At 46.5% G+C, this 23,805-nt stretch overlaps 1 protein-coding gene across 11 annotated transcripts; it reads right to left on the bottom strand.

Annotated features, from left to right (window-relative positions):
• Window positions 1-232: 232 nt before the first annotated feature.
• On the bottom strand, window positions 233-22,030 carry MSH5 (mutS homolog 5). Of its 11 annotated transcripts, none has more exons than XM_057304872.1 (25): window positions 21,931-22,017; window positions 21,353-21,515; window positions 20,759-20,882; window positions 20,177-20,257; window positions 19,929-19,991; window positions 19,031-19,152; window positions 18,737-18,846; window positions 18,460-18,495; window positions 18,063-18,145; window positions 17,270-17,315; window positions 12,810-12,948; window positions 12,623-12,685; window positions 7,534-7,689; window positions 7,170-7,242; window positions 6,902-7,011; window positions 6,586-6,666; window positions 3,266-3,353; window positions 2,849-3,038; window positions 2,605-2,731; window positions 2,023-2,172; window positions 1,589-1,663; window positions 1,262-1,405; window positions 943-1,080; window positions 704-777; window positions 233-485 (listed from the first exon to the last, which is right to left on the bottom strand). In XM_057304872.1, exons 2-25 carry the CDS (start codon window positions 21,500-21,502, stop codon window positions 374-376), a joined length of 2,535 nt encoding a protein of 844 aa, XP_057160855.1. In that variant the 5' UTR covers window positions 21,503-21,515; window positions 21,931-22,017; the 3' UTR covers window positions 233-373. The 11 variants fall into 11 exon arrangements, with proteins under 11 accessions (XP_057160855.1, XP_026338324.2, XP_057160856.1 ...); XM_026482539.4 differs by having other exon boundaries at window positions 7,534-7,662; XM_057304873.1 differs by having other exon boundaries at window positions 21,886-21,984.
• Between the last annotated feature and the right edge of the window lie 1,775 nt (window positions 22,031-23,805).

Here is a 23,805-nt window from a genome sequence, read left to right as displayed (position 1 = left end):
TGTGTATGTGTGTGTGTAAGCGGATTTATTTTTAGTAATCTCTACGCCCAACGTGTGGCTTGAACCCATGACCCCAAGATTAAGAGTTGCACTATCCCGACTGCACCAGCCAGGCACCCCGGGTCCCTGTGTTTTTAATGAGGCAGGGCAGGCCCCTCTGTGGACTTCGCTTGGTGTTTTATCTCGTTCTCATTCTTTTGTTTTGTATTGGCTGGTCGAAAGAAACAATAACTTTGAAGTAAACTTTATTTCTAATATGAAACAAAATTTCCAGGAAAGCTGAGAATTCTGGGTCTGAGGGAGATGTGGAAACAGAGGGGGCATGCCAGCCGGCTGGGTTCTCAGGAGGTGGAGGAGGGCCAAGGAAGGGCTCTCAAAGGATGGCGGTGGCAGCAGGCAGCACTTCCTGACTCATGAAAAGGTCCAGGTCCAAGTTGGGATCTTCCAAATCCAGTTTCAGAAATTTGTCTACTAACGTCTGGTAACTGAGGGGAGAGAGGATAGCGGGGTTTATGGCAGAATAGAAAACTGAGTCCCCACGCAGAAGGGAGAGGCTGTGGCATGGGGAACCCAGGAAAATTTAGGGATTTCAGAAACAAATCATGGGCCTTTGAAGGACAAAGGGGCTGTCTGGGTCCCTGAAATGGGGAGAAGAGCTGCAGAACATGCTGGAAAGAACCAGGACACTGGTCCGCAGGCTCACTTTTCCATTTGCTTCTCCTTTAGCAACTCCTTGACAGGCTTTATGGGTTTCCCGTTGCGGATCAAGTCTGAGACCTGGCAACAAGAAGTGGGGGGTGGGGGGTGGGGGTGAGGGAGTTGGGTAAGAGAACGGGGAAAAAAAAGGGTCAGAAATCCCATGGACCAGAAAGCCAGGCTCCTGAGAGGAGCAGTCACAATGGTAGGGAGCCCTGACAGAGGTGTTTGACCTTTGGCTCTCACCTCCTTGCCACGAGTAAGGAGTTGGTCAGGAAGCCCCGCCTGGGCAGCTGTGTGGGAGGCATGGCTGGCCTTGGCAATACCTTCACACACCTGATAGAAGAAGACTAGGTCGTCCCCATCCTCACAGGTCTCCATGGTCTTAAAAGAGATAGAAAGGGACAGCGTATCATGAATCACTCTGCGTCCTGCCCTGAAACCCTGGGCCGATCCCTGTGGGGAGTGAGAAACGGGAAGGAAGCCTCTGTTCTGAGGAGCCTGTTCTGGGTTCTGGGAAGTGCTCATCCTAGGGACCCCTAGATGGCTGGATTGGTGTCCTTACCAAGTACTGCACAAGAGGCCCCTGTGGCAGCAGCTGGAGCTGAACAAGGCTCAGAAAGTTGGTGGCCACAAAGATGTGAGGGCACATGGGTCCAAGTGCCAGCCAGTGTCGTAGGACAGCGGCCAGAAGCGCGAGCCCATCCACCTGCACAGGGCGGGGGGAGGGTACGGAGCCACAGGTGTCCCCGTGTACACCTCTCCACCTGCCCTAGCCGTCCCCGTCTTGCGCTTTCCTGTTTCTTTTCTGCCCACATACCCCCATTCCTCTCCTGAGCGCCCCCCCCCCCCATTTTCCCCTCCTCGGTTTCTCATCAGTTTGTCTCCTCACCGTGTTGGTTCCCTTTCCAAATTCGTCAATGAGGACCAGAGACTGCTTGGTGGCATTGTTCACTGCTTTCGCCACCTGCTGGGCACCAGGTGCACAAGGGAGAATTTCAGTAGTGTTCAAGGCCTGCAAGGCACTGACCGCAGTCTGCCTGGGAGGAAGGCTGCCTGTGTGTGTCCACCCTACTGGACTGCAAGTTCATGAATGACGAGACTCGTGTTTTGTTCATCCTTTCATTGCCAACAGGGCCTCATGCAAAGCAACAGTTCAGTAAAGGTTCACGGTGTTGATTCTCCCAGTCCCTGAACTCGGTGCTCCCTGCCCCTAATACAGACAGCACGAGGGAATGGTTTTCGTGTTCTGATCATTTTTCAAAAATAGAGTTCCTTCCTCATTAACACCCTCCCCCAGTCCCACCCCCGTTTGCTCCCTTTGACCTGGTTGAGGTCGAGCATGAAGGTGGAGAGGCCCAGGGAGATGGATTCACAGCTGTGGATTCGGGTGAAGATGGCGTCTACAGCCCCGATTTCAGCTTCCTCTGCTGGCACAAAGCTGCCCACCAGCGCCATGAACGTGATCAAGCCTACCTAAATATGGAGGAGACAGGGTCTTGGGCCTGGTGGTGTGGGCCGGGGTGGGGGTGAGGGTGAGGCAAGGCTGAGGGGTGAATTATAGATCAAGGAGGAGTGGGCACAGTTTAATAGGAGAGGATAGCCCCCTCAGCTCTCTTTAGAATCAGAAAAGAAGGCAGGAGAGGGGGCAGAGGCACACGGGAACAGCACGGACCTGTTCAGAGATGGGAGAGGCTTTCAGGGCACAGAGGGATCTGTTAGAGCACGGCTCTCCCTCAAGTAGAGAGGAGAACATGCAAGGAGCAGGGGGTGAGCACGATGGCCTTTCCATGACCGGTCAGGTCAGAACACCAGGCAGGAGCTGCAGGGACCTGGGTTTGCAGGCGGGTGGGAGATGGAGACAATGAAGAAGATGCCAGAGGCCCAGTGTGCAGGGACTGTCCTCACCTGTTTGAGGTATATGCTCTTCCCTGAGGAGTTGGGTCCAGTGATGACTTTGACTCTCCCTCTGTCCCCACCACATTCTGCAGAGTTGGGCACGAAGGTTCGGGCACAGAGTTCCATCAGAGGATGTCTGCAGTGGGTAGAAAGGTACCTCCCCCGTGGCCCCTGAATGCAGATGAATGAAGCCACCAGAAGATGGGGCCTTTGGGCTCCTTGTGTCTATGCCTCCACCCTCTTCTGTTCTCACCTGCCATTCTGGATTCGGACCCCCAGGAGTTGGGGGGAGTAACGGGGCCTTGAGTAGCCATAGTCCCGGGCAGCACTGGCAAGAGCCAGCAGGACATCCAGGCGGGAGGCAAGGTCTAACACCCGGCTCAAGACAGCGGCCCTTGCCAGCACCTGGCACTGCAGCTGGTACATCCACAGGGTCTCCTGGTCTGGAGGCAGGGGAGGGAGGGAGCTGGGCATCAGCTCCAGGGGAAAATGAAGAGACAAAGAAGGCAGCAGACACCTGGAAACAGGCTTGCAGATATAGTCTGAGACACCCCAAGACATTGAGGGGAAAAGGTGCAGAGTCAGAGTGAGAGGGAGAGCAGAAAGAAAGGAGCCTCTTAGACTGTCCTCCAAGCTGCCCGCTCCCCTCCAGCGCTTCGCTTCTCCTCACCGCGGATGTCACAGTGCAGATCCCCCAGCAATGCATCCAGCTCCTTGGTTCGAGCACTGCGATAGTGCAGCTTCTCCTCTGACAGAAACTGGGAACAAGGGCTCAAAGCTGTGGGCTTTGCATTCTTGGTCCCCATCCTCTCTAACACCACCTCCGGCCCCACCCTGACTTTTTTTTTCTTTTAAAAAACTTTTACTTAAAAATATAACAGATACAGAAAACTGCATAAAACAAATATATGGCTTAAGGAATTATTATGAGGCAAATACCCTTGTAACCAACCATGTAGGTTGAAAAGTAGATTAAAAAACTACAATTTTGTCAGCTATCCCAGAGAGCCAACCTAATCACGAACCTCTCCAACTCCTCAAAATCACCTCTATTCTGACCTTTCCGGGAATCTATTCCTTATTTTCTTTATAAGTTCATCACCCAAATATTCTTTTTTTTTTTTTTAAGAGAGAGAGGGAGTGGGTTGGGGGAAAGGGGCAGAGAGAGAGGGAGAGAAAATCTTAAGCAGGTTCCTTGCTCAGTATGGAGCCTAAGGCAGGGCTTGATCTCATAACCCTGAGATCATGACCTGAGCCGAAATCAAGAGTTGGATGCTTAACTGACCACTCAGGCTCCACCCCCCAAATATTCATCTTTATAAGACCTTCCCCTGATGATTTCTACAACTCTTTTTTTTTTTAATTCCAGTATAGTTAACATACAGTGTTTTATTAGTTTCAGGTGTACATTACTCAACAATTCTGCACATTACTCTGTGCTGGTCAAGGTGAGCGGACTCTTAATCCCCCCTTCACCTGTTTCACTCATCCCCCACCCACCACTACCCCCCACCCCTGTAACCATCATTTTGTTCTCTACAGTTATGTATAGTTATGAGTCTGTTTTTTGGTTTGTCTCTTTTTCTCTTTGTCCATTTGTTTTGTTTCTTAAATTCCCCATACGGTGAAATCATATGGAATTTGTCTTTCTCTGACTGGCTTATTTCACTTAGCATAATACTCCATGCCATTGCAAATGGTAAGATTTCATTCTTTTTTTATTGCTGAGTAATATTCCATCGTATGCAACACCACATCTTCTTTTTCCATTCATCTGTCAGTGAACACTTGGGCTGCTTCCACAGCTTGGCTATTGTAGACAATGCTGCTATCAACACAGAGGTGCACAGTTTTGTGTTCTTTGGGTATATTTGGGTAAGTACTCAGTAGTGCAATTCCTGGATCATAGGGTAGTTCTATTTTTAATTTCTTGAGGAACTTCCATACTGTTTTGCACAGTGGCTGCACCAGTTTACAACCCCACCAACAGTGAGGGATCCTTTTTCTCCACGTCCTTGCCAACACTTGTTGTTTCTTGAGTTTTTGATTTTTTTATTTTAGCCATCCTAACAGGTATGAGGTGATATCTCACTGTGGGTTTTTTTTTTTTAAGATTTATTTATTTATGTATTTGAGAGGGAGAGAGGGGAGGGGCAGCAGGAGAGGGAGAGAAGCAGACTCTGTGCTGAGTGCAGAGCCCACTGCAGGGCTCGATCTCATGACCCTGGGATTGTGATCAGAGTCAAAATCAAGAGTGGGCCCACTTAAACGACTGAGCCACCCAGGCGCCCCTCATTGTAGTTTTGGTTTGCATTTCCCTGACGATCAGTGATGTTGAGCATCTTTTCCTGTGTCTATTGGCCATTGGGATGTGTCTTCTTTGGACAAATGTCTGAACGTGTCTTCTACCTATTTTTAAATTGTATTATTTGGGTGTTTTGGTGTTGAATTATATACTTTAAGTTTTATTTATTTAAGTAATTTCTACACCCAACGTGGAGCTTGAACTCACAACCCTGAGATCAAGAGTCTCATGCCAAACACCCCTTAAGTTCTTTATATCTTTTGGATACTAACCCTCTATTGGGTATGTCATTTGCAAATATCTTCTGCCATTCAGTAGGTCGTCTTTTATCGGTTGTTTCCTTTGCTGTGCAGAAGCTTCTTATTTTGACATAGTCCCAGTAGTTTAAAGATTTATTGATTGATTTACTTATTTATTTTAGAGAGAGAGCACGAGTGAGGGGAGGGGCAGAGGGGAAGGGAGAAGGACAAGCATACTCTGTGCTGAGCAAGGAGCCCAACGCAGGGCTTGATCTCACGACCTGAGCCAAAACCAAGACTCAGAAGCTTAACAGACTGACCCACCCAGGCGGCCCTATGTAGTCCCAATAGTTTATTTTTGCTTTTGTTTTCCTTGCCTCAGGAGACATATCTAGAAAGATGTTGCAATGACCAATGTCAGATAAATTACTACCTGTGCTCTCTTCTAGGATTTTTATGGTTTCATGTCTCACATTAAGGTCCTTAATCCATTTTGAGTTTATTTTTGTGTATGGTGTAAGAAAGTGGCCCAGTTTCATTCTTTTGCATACAGCTGTCCAATTTTCCCAACACCATTTGTTGAAGAGAATGTCTTTTCCCCATTGCATATTCTTTCCTGCTTTGTTAAAGATTAATTGACCAGGGGCGCCTTATTTTATTTATCTATGTGAGAGAGAGAGCACAAGCCAGGAGTGGGGGAGGAGGGAAGGGAGAGAAGGGGCAGAGGGAGAAGCAGACTCCCCACTGAGCAGAGAGCCCAACACAGGGCTCAGTCCTAGGACCCTGAGATCATGGCCTGAGGCAAAGGCAGATACTTAACCAACTGAGCCACCCAGGCGCCCCATTAAATAAAATCTTGGGAAAAAAAAATTGACTATATAATCATGGGTTTATTTCTGAGCTTTCTGCTCTATTCCACTGATTTACATGCCTATTTTTGTGCTAACTTCATACTATTTCGATTACTACAACTTTGTAATACAACTTGAACTCTGGAATTGTGATAACTCCAGTTTTGTTTTGTTTTTTTCAAGATTGCTTGAGCTACTTGGGGCCTTTTATGTTCCGTACCAATTTTAGGATTGTTTGTTCTAGTTCTGTGAAAAATGCTGTTGGTATTCTGATGGGGATTGCATTAAATCTGTAGATTGCTTTGGGTAGTATAGACATTTGAACAATATTTGTTCTTCCAACTCCAGAGCATGGAATGCTTTTCCATTCTTTTGTGTCTTCAACTTCTTTCATCGAGGTTTTATAGTTTTCAGAGTACAGGTCTTTCATTTCTTTCCTACCCTGACTTCTTTCCCTTTTATCTCAGAGCTGGTAAGGATCAAAGTAGAACTATAGAAGAGACATCCCATATTGGACAGTGCTGATGGGTTAAGGCCCTCCCTCAGCTGCTGACTTATTTCTCTTATCACCCCCTAAAGAGGTCAAGGGTCTTACCATGAAGTCCAGTCCTTCAATCTCAAAGTCACTGGCCTCTACCATGGAAGGCAGGCGGGGAATAGAGAGAAGGAAGCCAATCTGAAGAGAGTAAAGAGGTAAAACAGGGAGTAAAGTACGGGGCACCGTATCTCCCTGGAGGACACCAGAGACCCCTGAATTCGACAGTGCTTCCCTCGGGGGCTTAAAGCTACCACAGGGTGTTCATGTTCTTCAGGCTTCTCCAGGAGTTTTCTCATCTAGCAGTGTGTCCTTCAAAAGTTTAATATCTCCCATAAAAGATCCCTGGGGGTTACATCCACCCTCCTGCCCTCACCAGAGGGATGTAGATGACACTGCATGAAGGAATACGGGAGTCCAGATTCTCTAGCTCCTTCCGGGCGACCTCAGTGAGGAAACTGGGAAGTCCCATCAGCCTTCGTTTTTCTAGGAGGGTGGAAGATGTGGGGGTATCAAAAGTAAGGTTCCCACCCTGTGCCATGGTTATCCCTGGTTGCAGTGGCCACCTACTGATGATGGTACCCCGTCACTGGGTGGGCTCGTGTTTCAGGGCTCACAGGCCCAACTGCACACCCAACACTCACTTTCATCAATGTCAGGATCTATGTTGGGGAGGACTGTGAAGCGATTTTCAGCAAGACTGCCCTCAAAGTCCACCTGAGGAGATAAAAAGTCCAGTTGCTCATCACCCAGAACCATCCCCAGTCCTGTTCCTCACCTCTCCTTGGGCTTCTATTCTCCTTTCATTTCCTGCTTTGACCCTAACCCTCCAAGCATGTCTCTGATGTTCTGCCCCCTCCTCTCACCATCCCATTGTTTGGTCATCCAAATGACCTTGATGTCTCCCATCTTCAACACCACATTCCCCAGAGCCCGGTCCTTCTCCACCCTCCAATCCCACCTTTCTCCCCTAGGTCCCTAGGAGCTCTGCCTCTTTCTTCCACTCACCACCTTCCCAATGAGGCTGGCAATATGGTGCAGGTCATCAGAGAACTCTTGGGCAATGTCCTGAAAGAGCTGGATGGCCTGGGGCAGGGAGCGGCAGGCATCCCTCAGACCCAGGGCACTGTACACAGTCTGTAGCAGAAATGGACAGAAGGTGGGCTGAGGCGACAGGGAAGGACAGAGGAGAAAACACATGAGAAAGACAGAAGATCTCAAGGGCAAAGAAGAAACAACAAGTGAGGAGATGGCCTCTGTAAAACTCTGTGTCAGGCACTCCACTCAACAGTGAGGCCACGAAGAACTAAAATATGGCCCCTGTCTCGGATGAGTTCGTGGTCTAGTGAGGAAGACAGAAATACACCCAGAAGATTTAAAAGTAAAGTGGTAGGTTATTTAATAGGGGAGAGGACTTCATATTGAGGAAGGAGACAGAGAAGTGGGGGTATGAAAGGCAGAGAAGTACATGAGCAGAAGGGGCAGGCACGACGGCACTGAGGTGAGGGAGCAGGGAGAGAGGAGGGTGAGAGTCAGTGACAGTTAACTCCCCAGGGTGAAGGTTAGTGCCCTGCCAACGTTCAACTGAGTGAACACACTGACATCTACTGAGCCTTACTCGGTGGCAGAGGACACAAGTATATAAATCAAAGGGTTTACAATCTAGCAATGACGGAAACAAACAAGCAGCAAAAACAATGCCTACCCCACAAGACTGATTGATCAAGTTATGAAACTGACTAAAATTAAGGAAGCTCAGAGAATAAGACTAATATGGGCTAACATCGTTGGGGATATCTTTACAGAGAAAAGGAAACGAGGGGCCCTTGGGTGACTCAGTTCATTGGGCATCTGACTCTTGATTTCGGCTCAGGCAATGATCTCAGGGTCCTGGAATTCAGTCTGGAGTCAGGTTCCACGCTGGGTATGGAGCCTGCTTGAGATTCTCTCTCTCCCTCTCCCTCTGCCCACCCCCATCTTCACGGGCCACCGAGAGTGTGCTTATGCATCTCTCTCACTTTCAAAAACAAAAAAAAGGAACCAAACTGGGTCATGAATAAGGCTATTCAAAGGAAGGAGGGTATTGTTGAGAGCAAGAGCACGGGCAAATAGCAGTGGGAAGAAGAGCTAACACTTCCGGAATGCTTACTTCCTGAATGCTTACTAAGTGACAGGCAATGTTCTAAAGTCTTCACATATATTAATTTCATTCATTCCTCAAAATAATCTGAGGAGATAGGGACTAGCATTATCTCCATTTTACAGACCAGCAACCTGAAGCACAAAGAAATAACATAATTTGCTCAAGGGCTCACAGAGTAAATAAAAGAGCTGCGATTTGAACCCAGTTGTCCGGCTTTTAAACACCACACTATACTAAGCAGAACACAGTGGGTCTCCTCGGCAGAGTGCCCAAATGCAGAGCCGGCCTGGCTGAAGCAGAGGATGAATGTCGAGTAGTGGGAATGGAATATACAAATAGTTACATACAACTGCTCATGTTCATAGGAAACTGCTGTAGGTAATGAGAAATGGGTTTCACACTGTCAGAGAAGGAAGTTGCAAATGAGGAAAGGAGGAATACCCTGTGGTATTGACCTGGAATCAGAGGTATGAGTATGAACTCGTGGGTTCTTTAATATATCAATAGATCAATTCAGGAATATAGATGCGAATGCATGGGTTAGCATATAGCATACATGGATTTATTTCTTTTTTTTTTTTTTTAAAGATTTTATTTATTTATGTGACAGAGAGACAGCCAGCGAGAGAGGGAACACAAGCAGGGGGAGTGGGAGAGGAAGAAGCAGGCTCCCAGCGGAGGAGCCCGATGTGGGACTCGATCCCGGAACGCCGGGATCACGCCCTGAGCCGAAGGCAGACGCTTTAACGACTGCGCTACCCAGGCGCCCACATGGATTTATTTCTTAGCTCTGTCTGTAGTGAGAAGTGACAGATACCCCAGTAGCAATAACCACATCCAGTGTCCAGACCTTGGTTTCTAATACTATTCTTCAAAGAAAGTAACCAGGACTCCTTGGAGAAATGGTTGATTCCAGGGCTGGGGCAAGGAAAATGTAAGATGAGCCTGGAGCATCTTGTAGTGGTAGAAAGTTAGGGAGTGTTCAAAAATGGACTGGGGGCCATGTCAGAAAGGCATTATCAAATCCTGTATGAATTTGAAAAGCCAATCTGAAGGCCAAATGGGCACATTAAAAGTCAATCTGAAAAGAACTCTCAAGGATCTAAGCTAGAAAAATTTGAGCAAAAATAAACAATGATAGCATTGAATTATAACTCATAAAATATTTATGAGATATTTGGACTACAGTGATGTAACATGTTAACATTTTTTATAAGATGTTAACATTAAGGGAAGCTGAGTGAAAGGTATTTAAGAACACCCTGTACAATTTTTGCAGCTTTTCTTTACGTCTTAAATTATTAAAAAAAAAAAAGAAATTAAAACAAAACAACAGAAGGATAAATCTTAAATTTTTTTTTAAGAAAATGTTATCTATAGGTGGAAAGGGGGAAAAAGAAACAAGAATTAGTTGCCTAGCCCTTGTTTGGGAGATTACATTTTGGAACTGTGTAAATGTTTTACATAATTATAAAGGTAAATTAAATTTAAAAAACCAATTCCTAAAAATAAAAAATAGAATGAAACAAATGAACATAAATGTATATTTAGATAGTGACATAAGCAAACAGAGAGGAACTATTCTAAGTGACTAAAACACAGTAATTTGGCTGTATCCTTAGTAGAGGCAAAAAGAACTTCCCTTCTCCCCCCAACATTTCTTAAATTATTTTCAGCAATAATCTCGTTGGTAGTAGTGTTGGTATTGCTATACTAAGATTGTTGTGGATGTAATGTAAGAAAAGGCAAATGAGTGATATTCTAATCTTAGCATTACTGGTGTTATTGAGAACCAGAATCTCCGCTATGGAAGAAGAAATGTTGAAGAGGATAGTATAGGAATATACAACGTGAGAACCCTGTGCTTCTGAGTTTAAATTGTTCGCATCAGTACTAATTTATCATGTATTTTACTTTTTAAAAATTTCTAGATATTCTGTAGAAAAGCCTTTAAAGCAATAAGCAAAACATGCCATGCACCCTCTAGGATTTAGACTGTGATACAGAAATGCCATTTTTCACTAAAAGGAACCAGGGCTCTTTGGAGAAGTATCTGGTTCTGGGTCAGAACCAAGAGATGTATGGGCGTCTGGCTGGCTCAGTCAGTACAGCACACAACTCCTGATCTCAGGGTTGATTTCAAGCCCTGCCTTGGGTGTAGAGATTACTTAAAATAAATAAATAAATAAATAAATAAATAAATAAATAAATAAATAAATAAATTTTAAAAGATTTTAATTTATTTATTGGAGAGAGAAAGACAGCCAGCGAGAGAGGGAACACAAGCAGGGGGAGTGGGAGAGGAAGAAGCAGGCTCCTAGCAGAAGAGCCTGATGTGGGACTCGGTCTCATAACGCCGGGATCACGCCCTGAGCCGAAGGCAGATGCTTAACGACTGAGCCACCCAGGCGCCCCTAAATAAATAAAATTTTTTAAAAAAGAAAGAACCAGTAGATATAAATGACATATCTGGTACATCTTGTCAAGCCAGAGAGCAGGAGGGAAGCTAACAAGTGGGGACGTCTGGGGGTCATGTTTAAAGGACTCAGAAGCCAACATGAAGAGGCTCCCATTGGCCACAGATGGAATAAGCTGAACATGTAGAAAGATTAAAAATGCAGTGGACTGAAACACATGTGTAAATCTGAGTTCGTGATGATATTAAAACAACAACAAAAAACACGCTGGCTACCTTGGGGCATGTTAGGGAACTAATAATTTCCTATATGCTGAGTGCTGGTAAGTAAAGGCAGGGGAGAAAATCAAGCGATTTCTATGATATGAAATGTACCACTGAGTAACCAAAAGCAGATGAGAGGAGGTTTCTCTTTACAGAAACATTCAGACTAATAAATGGAGAAAGAATGACAGAATAACGCTACTTTGCAATCCCTACGGAATTAATGGACTTAGGTATTAAACATCAAAAGCTGCTAACATCACAAAAGGAGAGACAGACATATCAGGCATTATATTCCTCTGCTTATAAAACAACATTGAAAAAAAATCAAACGTGGATTTCAACAATCTTCTAGATTCAACTATTTACAAAAAAATCTAGAAGAGAGTAAAACATGTCAAAAACACATATAGAATGTAATCCGCAAAATCCAGCTTAAGGAAAACTCTACTGGACAAACAATCCAACTTCTTCACCAAATAACTTGCATGGGGAAAAAGAGAGCTGAAGATTGAGATAGAGATGGAAGGAGAACAGTAAAATGAAAAAGGAACCCACAAAGGGGATTTCAAGAGACATCATCCCATTGCCGTATGTTGAACATATTTGCATGCTAATCAAACAAAATGTATTTTTTTTAAATCATGACATTTAAGAGAGGATTAGAAATGTGAACATCAGATAATTGATGATATTCAACAATTATGCTAATTGTTAGTAAGATCATGGTATTGTTATTCTTTTTTTTTTTAAGACTTTTATTTATTTGACAGAGAGAGAGACAGCCAGTGAGAGAGGGAACACAAGCAGGGGGAGTGGGAGAGGAAGCAGGCTCCCAGCGGAGCAGGGAGCCCGATGCGGGGCTCGATCCCAGGACCCTGGGATCACGCCCTGAGCCGAAGGCAAACGCTTAACGACTGAGCCACCCAGGTGCCCCTGTTATCCTTTTTTTAAATTAATTTTCTTTTAGAAATCATGCTAAAATAGTTATGGATGAAATGATATGATGGCTGGGAACTGCTTCAAACTAATCCAGGAAGGGGAAAGGGGAAGAAGATATACATGAAACAAGATTGGTATCAGTCTAGGTGTTAAAGCTGCATGGTGGGTATGTGGGAGTTCATTATTCTAAATTTTTTTGACAGTTTCCATAATACAGAGTTGTTGTTAACGTGTTGGGATAAAGTTGGATGGGTAAGCAGAGTACAGAGGGTCTGGACTGCCTGCTGAGAGGCTTAACCTGGACCTCTGGGCTTCTAGAAGGGAGGCCTTACCTTGTACAGAACTTGCCAGTCGCTGGCCTTGGTGTGGGACAGCTTCATCCGTTTCAGAATCAGCTACAGTCAGACAAGGGGACGGCCACTGTTTTCCTTCTCCCACTCTAGTGCCCCTCAAGACGCCCAATGTCCACTATTGACCCTCAAGCTCCCTCCCCACCTCCCTGCCCCACCCTGGGCTCACAGGCACATTCTTGATATGACCCAGCAACCGATGCAGCATTTGAGCCATGTCCAGATTCTGAGGTAGGAGGAAAAACTGAATGACATCCAGCCGAGAATTTAACTCTCCCAGGTCCAGAGTTGGACGTGTGAACCACAGTCTAGAAGTGAGGGATGAAGTAGGGGGGACCAGAGATTACATCTGTTCTCATCATTTTTTTTTTAATATTTTATTTATTTGAGGGAGAGTGAGAGAGAGCGAGCACGAGGAGGAGGGAGGGTCAGAGGGAGATTCAGATTCCTCGCTAAGCAGGGAGCCCAATGCAGGGCTCGATCCTGGGACTCTGGGGTCACCTAACCAACTGAGCCACCCAGGTGCCTCCTCATCATTGTCTTGATCTCAATTTGTGTAAGTGTGTGTTTGGAGGGCCCTGGGGATTGTGGTGATACGTATCTGTACTGGCAAGCCCAGTGTCCTATCTATGCTGGTGTGTTTACACATATCTACTAAAAATCTCTGCATGTGAGCATGACTCTGTTTATCATGGTTTTGATGGATGTGTTTTGAATGACCATGTGTCATTCCATGTGGATATGCAATGGAGCTTGTCAATATTTAGAGGGAGAGCAGCCTATTGAGGTATTTGTGTGCCAACACTCTAGCTTTCTCTGCAGCTGAGTAGGAGAGGGTGAGTCAGCATGAGTTTATCTGCATTTGGCTGTGAAAGTGCCTCTGGGTGTAATAGCACAGACGTTCGTCTTTTCCTGTTCTTCTGTAAAAGTATATAGCCATTCCATGTGGAATGGTAAGTCCTCAATTCATGATAATGGTCATCTCTGCAGAGAAAAAAGGATTGGGAAGGGACACTTAAGAGGCTTCAACAACAGCGTCTTTTTTTTTTTTTTTTTTTACTTTTAAATTTATGTATTTATTTATTTGAGAGAGAGAGAGAGAGCAGGAACATGGGGGGGGGGCAGAAGAACAAGCAGACTCCCTGCTAAGTGGGGAGCCTGATGCAGGACCTCCATCCCAGGGCCATGAGATGATGACCTGAGCCAAAGTCAGACGCTGAACCAACTGAGCCACCCAGGACCCCCTCCTTTTTTAAGGAAGCTCTATGCCCAATGCGGAGCTTGAACTCACAACCCCAAGATCAAAAGTCACATGCTTTACCAACTGAGCCAGCCAGGCACCCCTTTAATAATATTGTCTTATTCTTAAATTTGCAGGTGCAAACAAAGAGGTTTATATCATCATCATCATCATCATCATCATCATCATCATCACTTCCTCCTTTTGTGTGCCTGAAGTACTTTCTAATAAATTAAATTAGTATATAATAAGAAATGTTTCATCTGGGTTTGTCTAATTCTGGCTGTCCCTGTCTTTCTATGGCTGTGAAGAATGTGAGACTCTGCAAGGACCTGTGAGCCCATGAATTCCTTTCTGCATTAGAGCATGCTATCTTGTGTAAGAAGCAACCTGTGGAGACAATGGGCCCTGAGGATATGCATCTCACACTATAGTTAAGGCCCAGTTACCCCGGGTTAGAAAACCTCAGGTTAGGGGCGCCTGGGTGGCACAGCAGTTAAGCGTCTGCCTTCGGCTCAGGGCGTGACCCCAGCGTTATGGGATCGAGCCCCACATCAGGCTCCTCCGCTATGAGCCTGCTTCTTCCTCTCCCACTCCCCCTGCTTGTGTTCCCTCTCTCGCTGGCTGTCTCTATCTCTGTCAAATAAATAATAAAAAAAAAAAAGAAAGAAAGAAAGAAAGAAAAGAAAACCTCAGGTTAGAGTGAAGCAGAGGGTTGAGTGGGATTCGAGGGTGGGTTTTAGGCACCCCTGCTCCTTAGCCACAGGCAGCTCCACCTGCCACAGTGTAGGCCAGACTGTGATACCTGTCCTCCCTGCTTGGAGAGCTTTGCCAAGCTGCCTGTTTTGTAAAATCCTGATGTTTTTCTGACTCATGTATTGCTCGTGCCAGTAGAAATCTTAGTCAAGCTAAACCTCCTAATTTTACAGCTGAGAAAATGAAGCCCTTAGAGAATAAGCAGCTTATCCAAAGTCATCATGCTAGTAAGTATAGCTGGGTCTCAAACTCAGGTCTGCAGACAGCTAGGACAGTGCTCTTCAAAGCATACTGTGACATTCAGTCACCTTCCTGGTGCCCTGTCCAGGTGGGCCAATTGGGTCCTTAGTTCATAATTCAGGTTATGATTCCATGCCCTGCTGGAACCTACGTGGGGGATCTGTACTCCTACCCACCTTTAACTCTGTTCTCTTCTCCCCTAAGAATTCCTTCCCTCTCATCCCTGGCTGAGAGATCTGCACCTGTAGAATGTGGGGGTAATTAAATGATCCCAATTACCGGGAGATGACCTTAGGGATTATCCTAAATTAACCTCCAAAAGACACAGTGCAGGGCAGGTGAGGTGGGGAAAGAATTGCGCATCTGTGGGCCAGCAAAGCTTTCAGCTCTGAGTTTGCAGAGATGATGTGACCAGTGTGCTTGCATCTATGTACCGTGCTCACTTGTACCACATCCAAGGCCGTGCCAGGCACTGAGGTCACAAGCATGACTGCTATATGGAGCTTGCAGTTATGAGAGCGAGCAGGTTCGCTGACAGCTAACTCTAAGCTGATGTGACTGTGCAGGCACAAAACATAAACAGGCACTAAGCAAACGGGAAGGTGCGTGTCGGTCTCCTTACAGGCGCTTGTGAAAGTTTCACGGAAACTGTACTGGGCTTGCACCTTGAAGAGGAAAGACTTTCCAGAAGGAACTGCATAAACACAGGCTTGGTGTATTTCCATGACAAAAAGTGGCCCAAATGGCTGGAATATAGGGTGGATCCAGTGAGAAAGGATTTGGGCCAGGCTCGAGAAGATAATCATGGAGATTTAAGCTGAGGTGAATGCGAGGGGCTTTGAACACCACACTGCTAAAGATGTCGGTCTTCACTCCCGCAGGGAATGGGGAAGCCTCCTGAGGTTTATGTTACTTTGTTTCTACTTAAGGTTTAAAAAAGTGGAGTGAGGTGTTCAGGTATCTACTTTGGAATGACAAGTATTTTGGAAGGAAGGACAGATTAGAAAAAGAGATTACAAGCAGAGAGACCAATTTGAAGGTGACTGTGATGCTCCAGGTTGGAAATGATTATAGCCAGAATTAGAGCAGTGGGAAGAGGGAGAGAGATGGCTGAGAATCAATAGGCCTTAGTGAATAATTGAATATGAAGGGTGAAGGAGAAGCATCAATCCAAGGTCCGGCGCTTGAGAAGCAGTATTGCCAGCAATGCCATTAGCCAGAAAAAAAGGATGCACGAAGAGGAACGGGTCCAGTGGGGATCAGTTTAGACGCTCTGAGTTTGAACTGCCTATGGCCTATGGAAACTGCAAGTGGGGATGATGTGGGGTACACACTCCACATATGGAAGTTGGAACTAGAGACTCAATTTTGAAAGTCATCAGAGAACAGCTCAAATTTGAAGTATGGTTTTTATAATTAAAGATACTACCATGTGGGGTGCCTGGCTGGCTCGGTCAGTAGAGCATGTGACTTTCGATCTTGGGAGAGTGAGTTGGAGCCCCACGTTGGGGGGTATATTGTACTTAAAATAAAAAAATCTTTCAGGGGTGCCTGGGTGGCTCATTCAGTTGAGCATCTGACTTTGGCTCAGGTCATGATCTCGGGGTCCTGAGATCAGCCCTGTGTCAGTCTCCCTGCTCAGGAGGGAGTCTGTTTGTCCTTCTCCCTCTGCTCCTTTCTCTCTCTCTTAAATAAATAAAATATTTTTTAAAAATCTTAAAAAAAAAAAATAAAACCCAGGGCACTTTGGTGGCTCGGTCCATTAAGGATCTGCCTTCAGCTCAGGTCATGATCCCAGGGTCCTGGGATCGAGTCCCTCCTGCTCCATGAGGAGTCTGCTTCTCCCTCTCCCTCTGCCTGCCGTTCCCCCTGCTTGTGCTCCCACTCTCTCTGTCAAATGAATAAATAAAATCTTTAAAAATAAATAAATAAAATAAAGTCCTACCATATGAGGTAGAAACTTCCAGTTATTAAAAAAAAAAAACAATGTACAGCATAAGGAATATAGTTAATAATACTGTAACAACTTTCCATGGTGACAGATGGTAGCTAGATTTATCGTGGTGATCACTTCATAATGTATATAAACGTTGAATCACTATGTTGTACACCTAAAACTAATATAATATTGTATGTCAACTACACTCCAATAAAAAAGAAAAAGATATTATCATGCGTGCATTAGTGTTTCGGGACTGTGTTTCTGCTGCTTGTGTGCACGCAAGTCTACATCATCAATGGACAACTAGCTACCACAGGGGGTTGTTGTAAGGATTCAATGCATTTAGCCAGCATCTGGGAAAGGGCAGTTGTTTTTATTACTACCGGAGAGAGTGGTGTATGTGAGCCTATAGACTGCATGCATGAGCCTGTGGCATGCCTGTCAGACTCACCTGAGCAGCTTCTCTCCCCACTTACAACGGCATCTGTTGAGGATTCCTGCGGGGAGCAGGGGCAGGGAGTAAGCGTGTTACAAGGGAGGGACAGGGAAAGGAATGTGTGAATGTGTCTAAACCGAGGCATCCGGGCCAAAGGTTCGGGTTTTGGGCAGGCTGGCCTGGGGGCGTTCCCCAGATACAGAACACAAAGGCAGCTAAAGCCAGCGCCTGGCCAGAAGTCTGAGCCAGGATTACCTTACATGGGCTTAGGGGAGGGACGGGCACTCCCAGGAACAGTCAGCCAGAAAAATACACAGACTGGTTGTAGTTGGAACCACAAAGAGCCCAACACATATATGTAAACATTAGACACAATCCACCGAGATATGCACAGTGAAACCATGTGGATACTTGGGGCGATGTCCCCACTACACCCTAAAGCAGAAACAACTGATAAAGACTCAATGCCAATAAAATAAAGGCAGTTATGTAACCCTCTCTATACACGGGGCCTCCCCAAGTCCCTGGACAGGTGCACAACTAGCAGAAACATCCATACAAGCCCAAGGAATGAACATGGAATTGGTAAAGTCAGAGAGCATAGGCAAACGACACTGGGTAACAGTGGGCGAGGGGAGATGCCCAAGCTCAGGGAGAGTACAAAGAGGATAAGAGAGATGGATGGGAGTGGAAGAGACATCTGGCAGTGGGAGTGAAGTGGGAAGAGAAGGGCTGGGACACGTGTTTGGAGGGAGTTGCTTTTCTGGCAGGCTTCCGCAGTATGGGATGAGGGAAGGGGCATACCTACCAAAGAGGCTGAGCCCCTCCTTCAGTCCACTGGCCACTTTGTACACTGAGGGATGGGACTCACTCTTAAATATCTGCAGAACGCTGTCAGGGAGAAATGGAGGAGTCTGATGTAACTTGGGTTTTTAAAGGGAACTGAGAAAATGGAATGGAGGTTGGGAATACACTCCTGAGATCAAGTGTTGTAAAGTCTGTCCCCGCACTCAGGAAGGTAGGATATCTATTTGACACCTTTGTGTTTTTCTTCCTTTCTCTTAGCCCTCTCTTCCCTTTCCTTCAAGGAGACAGACCTTAATAACCCCAGGATTAAAGAAACTAGAGCCTCTTTAGGATTATTAGAGCATTAAACTTAATCCCTTTCCCTCCCCAGAGACGACAGCCTGCCTCCATCTCCTTACCTGTACGTGTCTTGATCTATGCTCACCAAATGGGTCCTGAGGACAGAAAACAAGCAAAAGGGAAGGTGGCTGGGGTAGGGACAGTGTGAGTTCATTGCTAAGTTCCACCCTTCTCAGTCGTCTCCCCAGACCTCCACATCCCCTTCAGGTGCTCCTATGTGTTCTAGAGCACTTTACCTGATGGGGCACCGCCCACTCCTCCTACCCCAACCCCGTCTTACTATTCAGGCCTCCCAATCCCACCTAACTTTGCTTGAGGTTAGGGTAAATCACCTACAACACAAATTTCTTAAAGCCCAGGATGGGGACGCTGACGTTATAGTCTTCCAGTTCAACCCCAATTCTTCTTCGACCCAGGAACTTGAGCAACCCTCCAAGCGCCCGAACCTGGGAGGGGATCAGGAATGGAGTTGAGGTCAATCCCAATGTCTCAAGGCTGGACAACACCAGGGAAAACTATTATTTTCCAGGGCTGGACTAATACTTCCTAGGATTCAACCTTAGGAATGAGGTGCTTGTCCCTTCCCCCAGCCTGCTGCATCCCAGCCCCTGCATCCCAGACCGTTCTCACCGTGAGGAGGCAGTCAAAGGGAATAACGGAAGAGAGGAAGAGGATTTTCTCAGTGGTAGTCATGGAGTCTGGAATGAAGGCATAGTTTCCAGAAAGGAGGCGCTGTTTGCTTATCTCCAGACCTATTTTGGGAGAGGCATAGGAGAGAAAGGTAATGAAGCCCAATTTTTCACCCCATTTTAAGAATGAGACAATACTCTCTAACAAATAAATAAAACCAAAAACAAACAAACAAACAAAACAAAACAAAAAAACGACACAGTAGAAGCAAGAGATGATGTGACTTGCCAAGCTGCTACAGGGAGTTAATGGAAAGCTGGAACAAGAACCAAATCTTCAGATTCAGTCTAATTCTCTCTTTTATATTTAATATAAAGATCTTTGGCTGAGAGCACAACCTGAGAAAGATAAGTGACTTAGGAAGGTATCTATTTGGTATTTGATGTCAAAAAGATCATCATTAACAGAGGAATGAATAACACTAATGTCTTAACATCTAATTAGGATAGAACATTTCCTATCCTTTTTCCAAGCCTGGGAAGGTGATGTAAGTACCTTATGGATCATCAGAGTCACTTTTTTTTTTTTTTTTTAAGGGACAAATGGCTTGGTCTAAAAGGTGAAAATTCCAATAATCAAAGCTATCCACAAAGTGTCACCACTCCTTCTTCTCAGGGAAGGCCCTCATCCCTAGACTTGTCTATGTGGAAGTTTCACAAGGTTTCAGGTTATTAAAGGTTAGGGAGCAGGAGAGATCTTGAGGACACTGGTTATGGGGCTTGGAGAACACAGAGGTTAGGATGAGATAAAGCTAAGGGAAGACTTCTGATGATGGGGCTGGAGTAAGGAGAAATGGTAGGGAAACTGGGATGGGGGGCTGGGCAGAGCAAGGAAGTACCAAAATCCACACTTGGCAAAAATATGATTTCAGGTCTCTTAGGTTCTTTGTGCTCCTGGGAGGCTGTGGGGGAAGCAAAGAAAGGGCCATCAGTCCGGACATCTCAGTCCCCTGCTTCTGTCCCACCTTCCTACTCACCCAACTCTAGCCTCCTGGCTGTAGCTCCCTCCAAAGCCCTTTAGTCTCCTGGAATATTCCACAGTTTAGTCCTTCCCCCATTTTCGCTTTTCCCTTTACCCAGTCCTTACCAAGCTTCCCTAGAAACCGAGCCATATTCTCATCCTGTTTAGCACTCGTAACAATAGACCGGGGATTGATTTCATCCAACACTTAGAAGGAGAATGGAGACCAAATGAGTTAAAGGATCTTTATCCTCTAAGAAGGAACCCATAGCCCTCCCCTTGCTATTTCCCTCTAACCCCTCCAAGAAACCCCTCAAAAAACAAACAAAAAAACACCCTCATTTCCTCCCTCTAAAAGTAAGGGGTGCTCTGCACATTGGGAGCATAGGTACGGGTTAGGCATGATGTTTTGGAAAAGAGTAGTAAGACTGGCAGGATGGTAGGAGGGAAGAGGAGTGGCCTGGAGATTGTCACTAGACTATAAACCTCTGAAGGACAGACATGACTGTTTTGCCCAGGACTATATGTCCAGCACTTGATACACTGTAAACACCTAATAAATGTTCCTTGAGTAATGAAATGAATTTCTACAAACAACAGAGAGAGCCTCTAAGAGTCAAATAATAAAACAGATTGAGTCAGGTGAGGATATATGAGTGAAACACAGGTCCAGTCCCAGAGTAGAGGAACCCATGGATCTGCCCCTACCTCTCTGGAGAAGCTTGAGACTTTCATGATCTGGGGCATCTGGCATGAAGTGGATGGTGGAGTCACTAGTGTCGTAATAGGCAATGCCCAGGAATCCTGAAGTCCACAGGACACACAGATGGATCTGTCCGGGGAGGAAGAAAGGAAACAGATATTTGAACTGGGTTATGCAGGGTTAAGCCATGTCTTGCTTAATTGTAATGATTTTATCAAATCCCTGAGATAGTCATCATCATCCCCATTCAGTAAGTGTGAAACAGAGCAGAGGTAAGCGACTAGCTTGCTCTTCCCAGCCCATTTATTATTATTTTTTTTTATTAAAGATTTTATTTGACAGAGAGACAGCCAGAGAGAGAGGGAACACAAGCAGGGGGAGTGGGAGAGGAAGAAGCAGGCTCCCAGCACAGCAGGGAGCCCGATGCGGGGCTCGATCCCAGGACCCTGGGATCACGCCCTGAACCGAAGGCAAACGCTTAAAGACTGAGCCACCCAGGCGCTCCCCAGCCCATTTATTCTAACATCCCGACGAGAGTCCAACCGAAGCCCCACTCTCCGGATCCAAGCGCCTGCTGCTGACAAAGCCACCCCAGAGACCTCCGCTGGCTCCTGCTCATTGTCCTCCTCCTCCTCCTCGGCCTCCCGGTGGCCTGGCACCGGGGCCGGGCTGGGAAAGCTGGCCGAGGCGGCCCCGGGCACCGGGCACTGCGGCGTCCTGCCTGGGATCGCTCTGACGATGGAGGCCATGGCCTTGGACGCTCTGCGGGAGCAGAAAAATGAAGGCGGTTCAGGGGCGAAGTTTCACTGCGAAGAGTCTGGGGTAGGGGGTGCGCAGAAACGCAAATCCACCCAGGACTTCTGGAAGGGGGCTGAGGCTCAGAGCTGCGAGGGCCGGGGAGAGCTGCGGAAACATTTTGTTTTTAACATTTGTGGGACATTTTGACGGGCGACTTCTCAGGTACATCACTGAAGTCCAGACTGCAAAACTCCACTCGCGCCGCCCTCATTTCGGTCGTCCAGAGGTTGTACTTTGGCTGGAGGGCCCTGTGCGGGTTGTCTGTACCTCTCCTCTCTCCGCCATTACCAACCACACCCCTACGACCGCACCCCTAACCTCTTGACTTTCCTACCCCAGCCGTGGGCAATTCGCGGCGTTTTCCCGCGTTTTTAGTCACCTGGGTCGCTACGTGCGCGAAACCGCGTCACTTACAGCCTTGCCCCCGCAGGAGGGGCATACCTGCGTGAGGACGGGGTGCGCGCGCACACGCCCCGCCCTTCTTAGCGGCTATTGGTCAGAGAGATCTGGATCCTGCCTGGAGATCCAACCGAGCGCGCGTGAAAGAGAATAGCAGTTACTAGGACGGCTGGACACTGATTGGCCTATTCGCATATGGGGCGGTGCCAGAACGTTCAAACTTCCCGCCTGTGCCGTGCTTATCCTTCCGGCCTCTGGTCTTCCGGATTTCTGGGCTTTGATTGACGCGAGGTAGAATCCGTGAGAAAGTCGGAAGCGGAGCCTGAGTCAGAACCCAGGGAACTGGTCTAGGGGTATTGGCGGGGAGCTGGCTAAAGGGGCACAGGGGAGTTGCATGTTTTTCTGGAGAGTGGAGATAAGCAACATTAATTAAGCCTGTGCCAACAACTCTAAATTAATATTTGTACCCATGAGGGACGCCTGGGTGGCTCAACTTTGGTAAAGCATCTGCCTTCGGCTCAGGTCCTTATCCCAGGTTCCTGGAATTGAGTACCGCGCGGCTCAGTAGGAAGCCTGCTTCTCCCTCTGTCTCTGCCTATTGCTACCCCTGCTTGTGCTCTCTCTGACAAATAAATAAATAAAATCTTTAAAAAAAATTGTACCCACTGATATTTATGAAAGCTTAGGACAGTGCCTGGTAAACTAGTAAGAGCTTCTGCGTATTTCAAATAAATAAGCAGAAGTAAGTGAGACTCCTATCTTAGCCCTCCTTTGCCTATTTCCTTGGTGCAGGGTATGACCACCCCCACGAGGGCACTACTGGGCCTAATTTTAATTTTGGTCTCCCCAGAGGAGGTAAAAGCACTCAAATTACACCAAATTCTGGGGGAGAGAAGTAGACCTGGTAACAACTACACCCCCATTGAGACATGTCTACACCCCTCTGCAGGTGCACACACACCCACAGCCTTAAAGACAGAGGGGTGTCATTTATTCACCCAGCAACTATTTAGTGCCTACTCTGAGCCAGGTGGTAGACTCAAAATACTGAACATTAATTAAGTATGGGCTTCATGAAGCTTGCTTTTTAGTGTGTGTGAGATTATGAGGGAGACAAATAAATACATACTTTAAAAAACAGATCCCTTGGGACGCCTGGGTGGCTCAGTCAGTTAAGCATCTGCCTTCAGCTCAGGTCATGATCCCAGGGACCTGTGACAGAGTCCCACATGAGGCTCCTTGCTCAGGCGAGCCTGCTTCACTCTCAGCCTGCCGCTCCCCCTGCTTGTGCCCACCTTCTCTCTCTGACAAATAAGATCTTTTTTTAAAAAAACAAATAAAAAATAAAATAAGAAACAGATCCCTTAAAATGCACCTTCCTCTCCAGCTTTGTCCTAGGAATCCTGATGGGGAGATCCCATTCAAGAGGTTAGAGAAAATGGTGGGTTAACCCGGCTCTGCTAAACAATGTTTGGAAAATCCCCTCTAGCAAGAAAGGTGGGGGAGGGAGTTAAGGACTAGGTTAATGCTTACCCCTGGCAAACTGTTGAGCAATGGAGCTATGGAAACCTGGAAAAGACCGTCACAACTCTTAAGGCGTGGCAGGGAGGGACACACCTTCCAATCTGGGGTGAAAAGAGATTAGGGACTGGTTTACCAAGCCAAGGAACTAGAGGGAGTGAAAAAAAAAAAAAGCCACCCTTTGAAGGAAAGGGTAGATACTGAGACAGGAGAAAAGCAGGGGTAAGGAGATGAGACTAGAGGGAAACCTCTGATGCAGGATTTGGGGGTACAGCCCAGGGGACACTGCTGGATAATACCAGGAGAGGGCAGCATTACCTGTCATCTGGTAAAC

The sequence above is a fragment of the Ursus arctos genome, unplaced genomic scaffold, assembly GCF_023065955.2.
Source record: "Ursus arctos isolate Adak ecotype North America unplaced genomic scaffold, UrsArc2.0 scaffold_31, whole genome shotgun sequence".
In the NCBI taxonomy this organism is placed as follows: domain Eukaryota; kingdom Metazoa; phylum Chordata; class Mammalia; order Carnivora; family Ursidae; genus Ursus; species Ursus arctos.
Note: the sequence above shows the minus strand (reverse complement) of the source record. Positions and strands in the feature narration are given on the sequence as shown.

Coding starts and splice junctions, on each gene's coding strand:
- MSH5 (XM_057304872.1), bottom strand. CDS start 21,502: ATGGCCTCCATCGTCAGAGCGATCCCAGGCAGGACGCCGCAGTGCCCG. Junction 3,354..6,585: donor TTGAAGGACTGGACTTCATG/GTAAGACCCTTG, acceptor CCTTGTTCCCAG/TTTCTGTCAGAGGAGAAGCT. Junction 3,039..3,265: donor TCTGCACTGTGACATCCGCG/GTGAGGAGAAGC, acceptor CCCTGCCTCCAG/ACCAGGAGACCCTGTGGATG.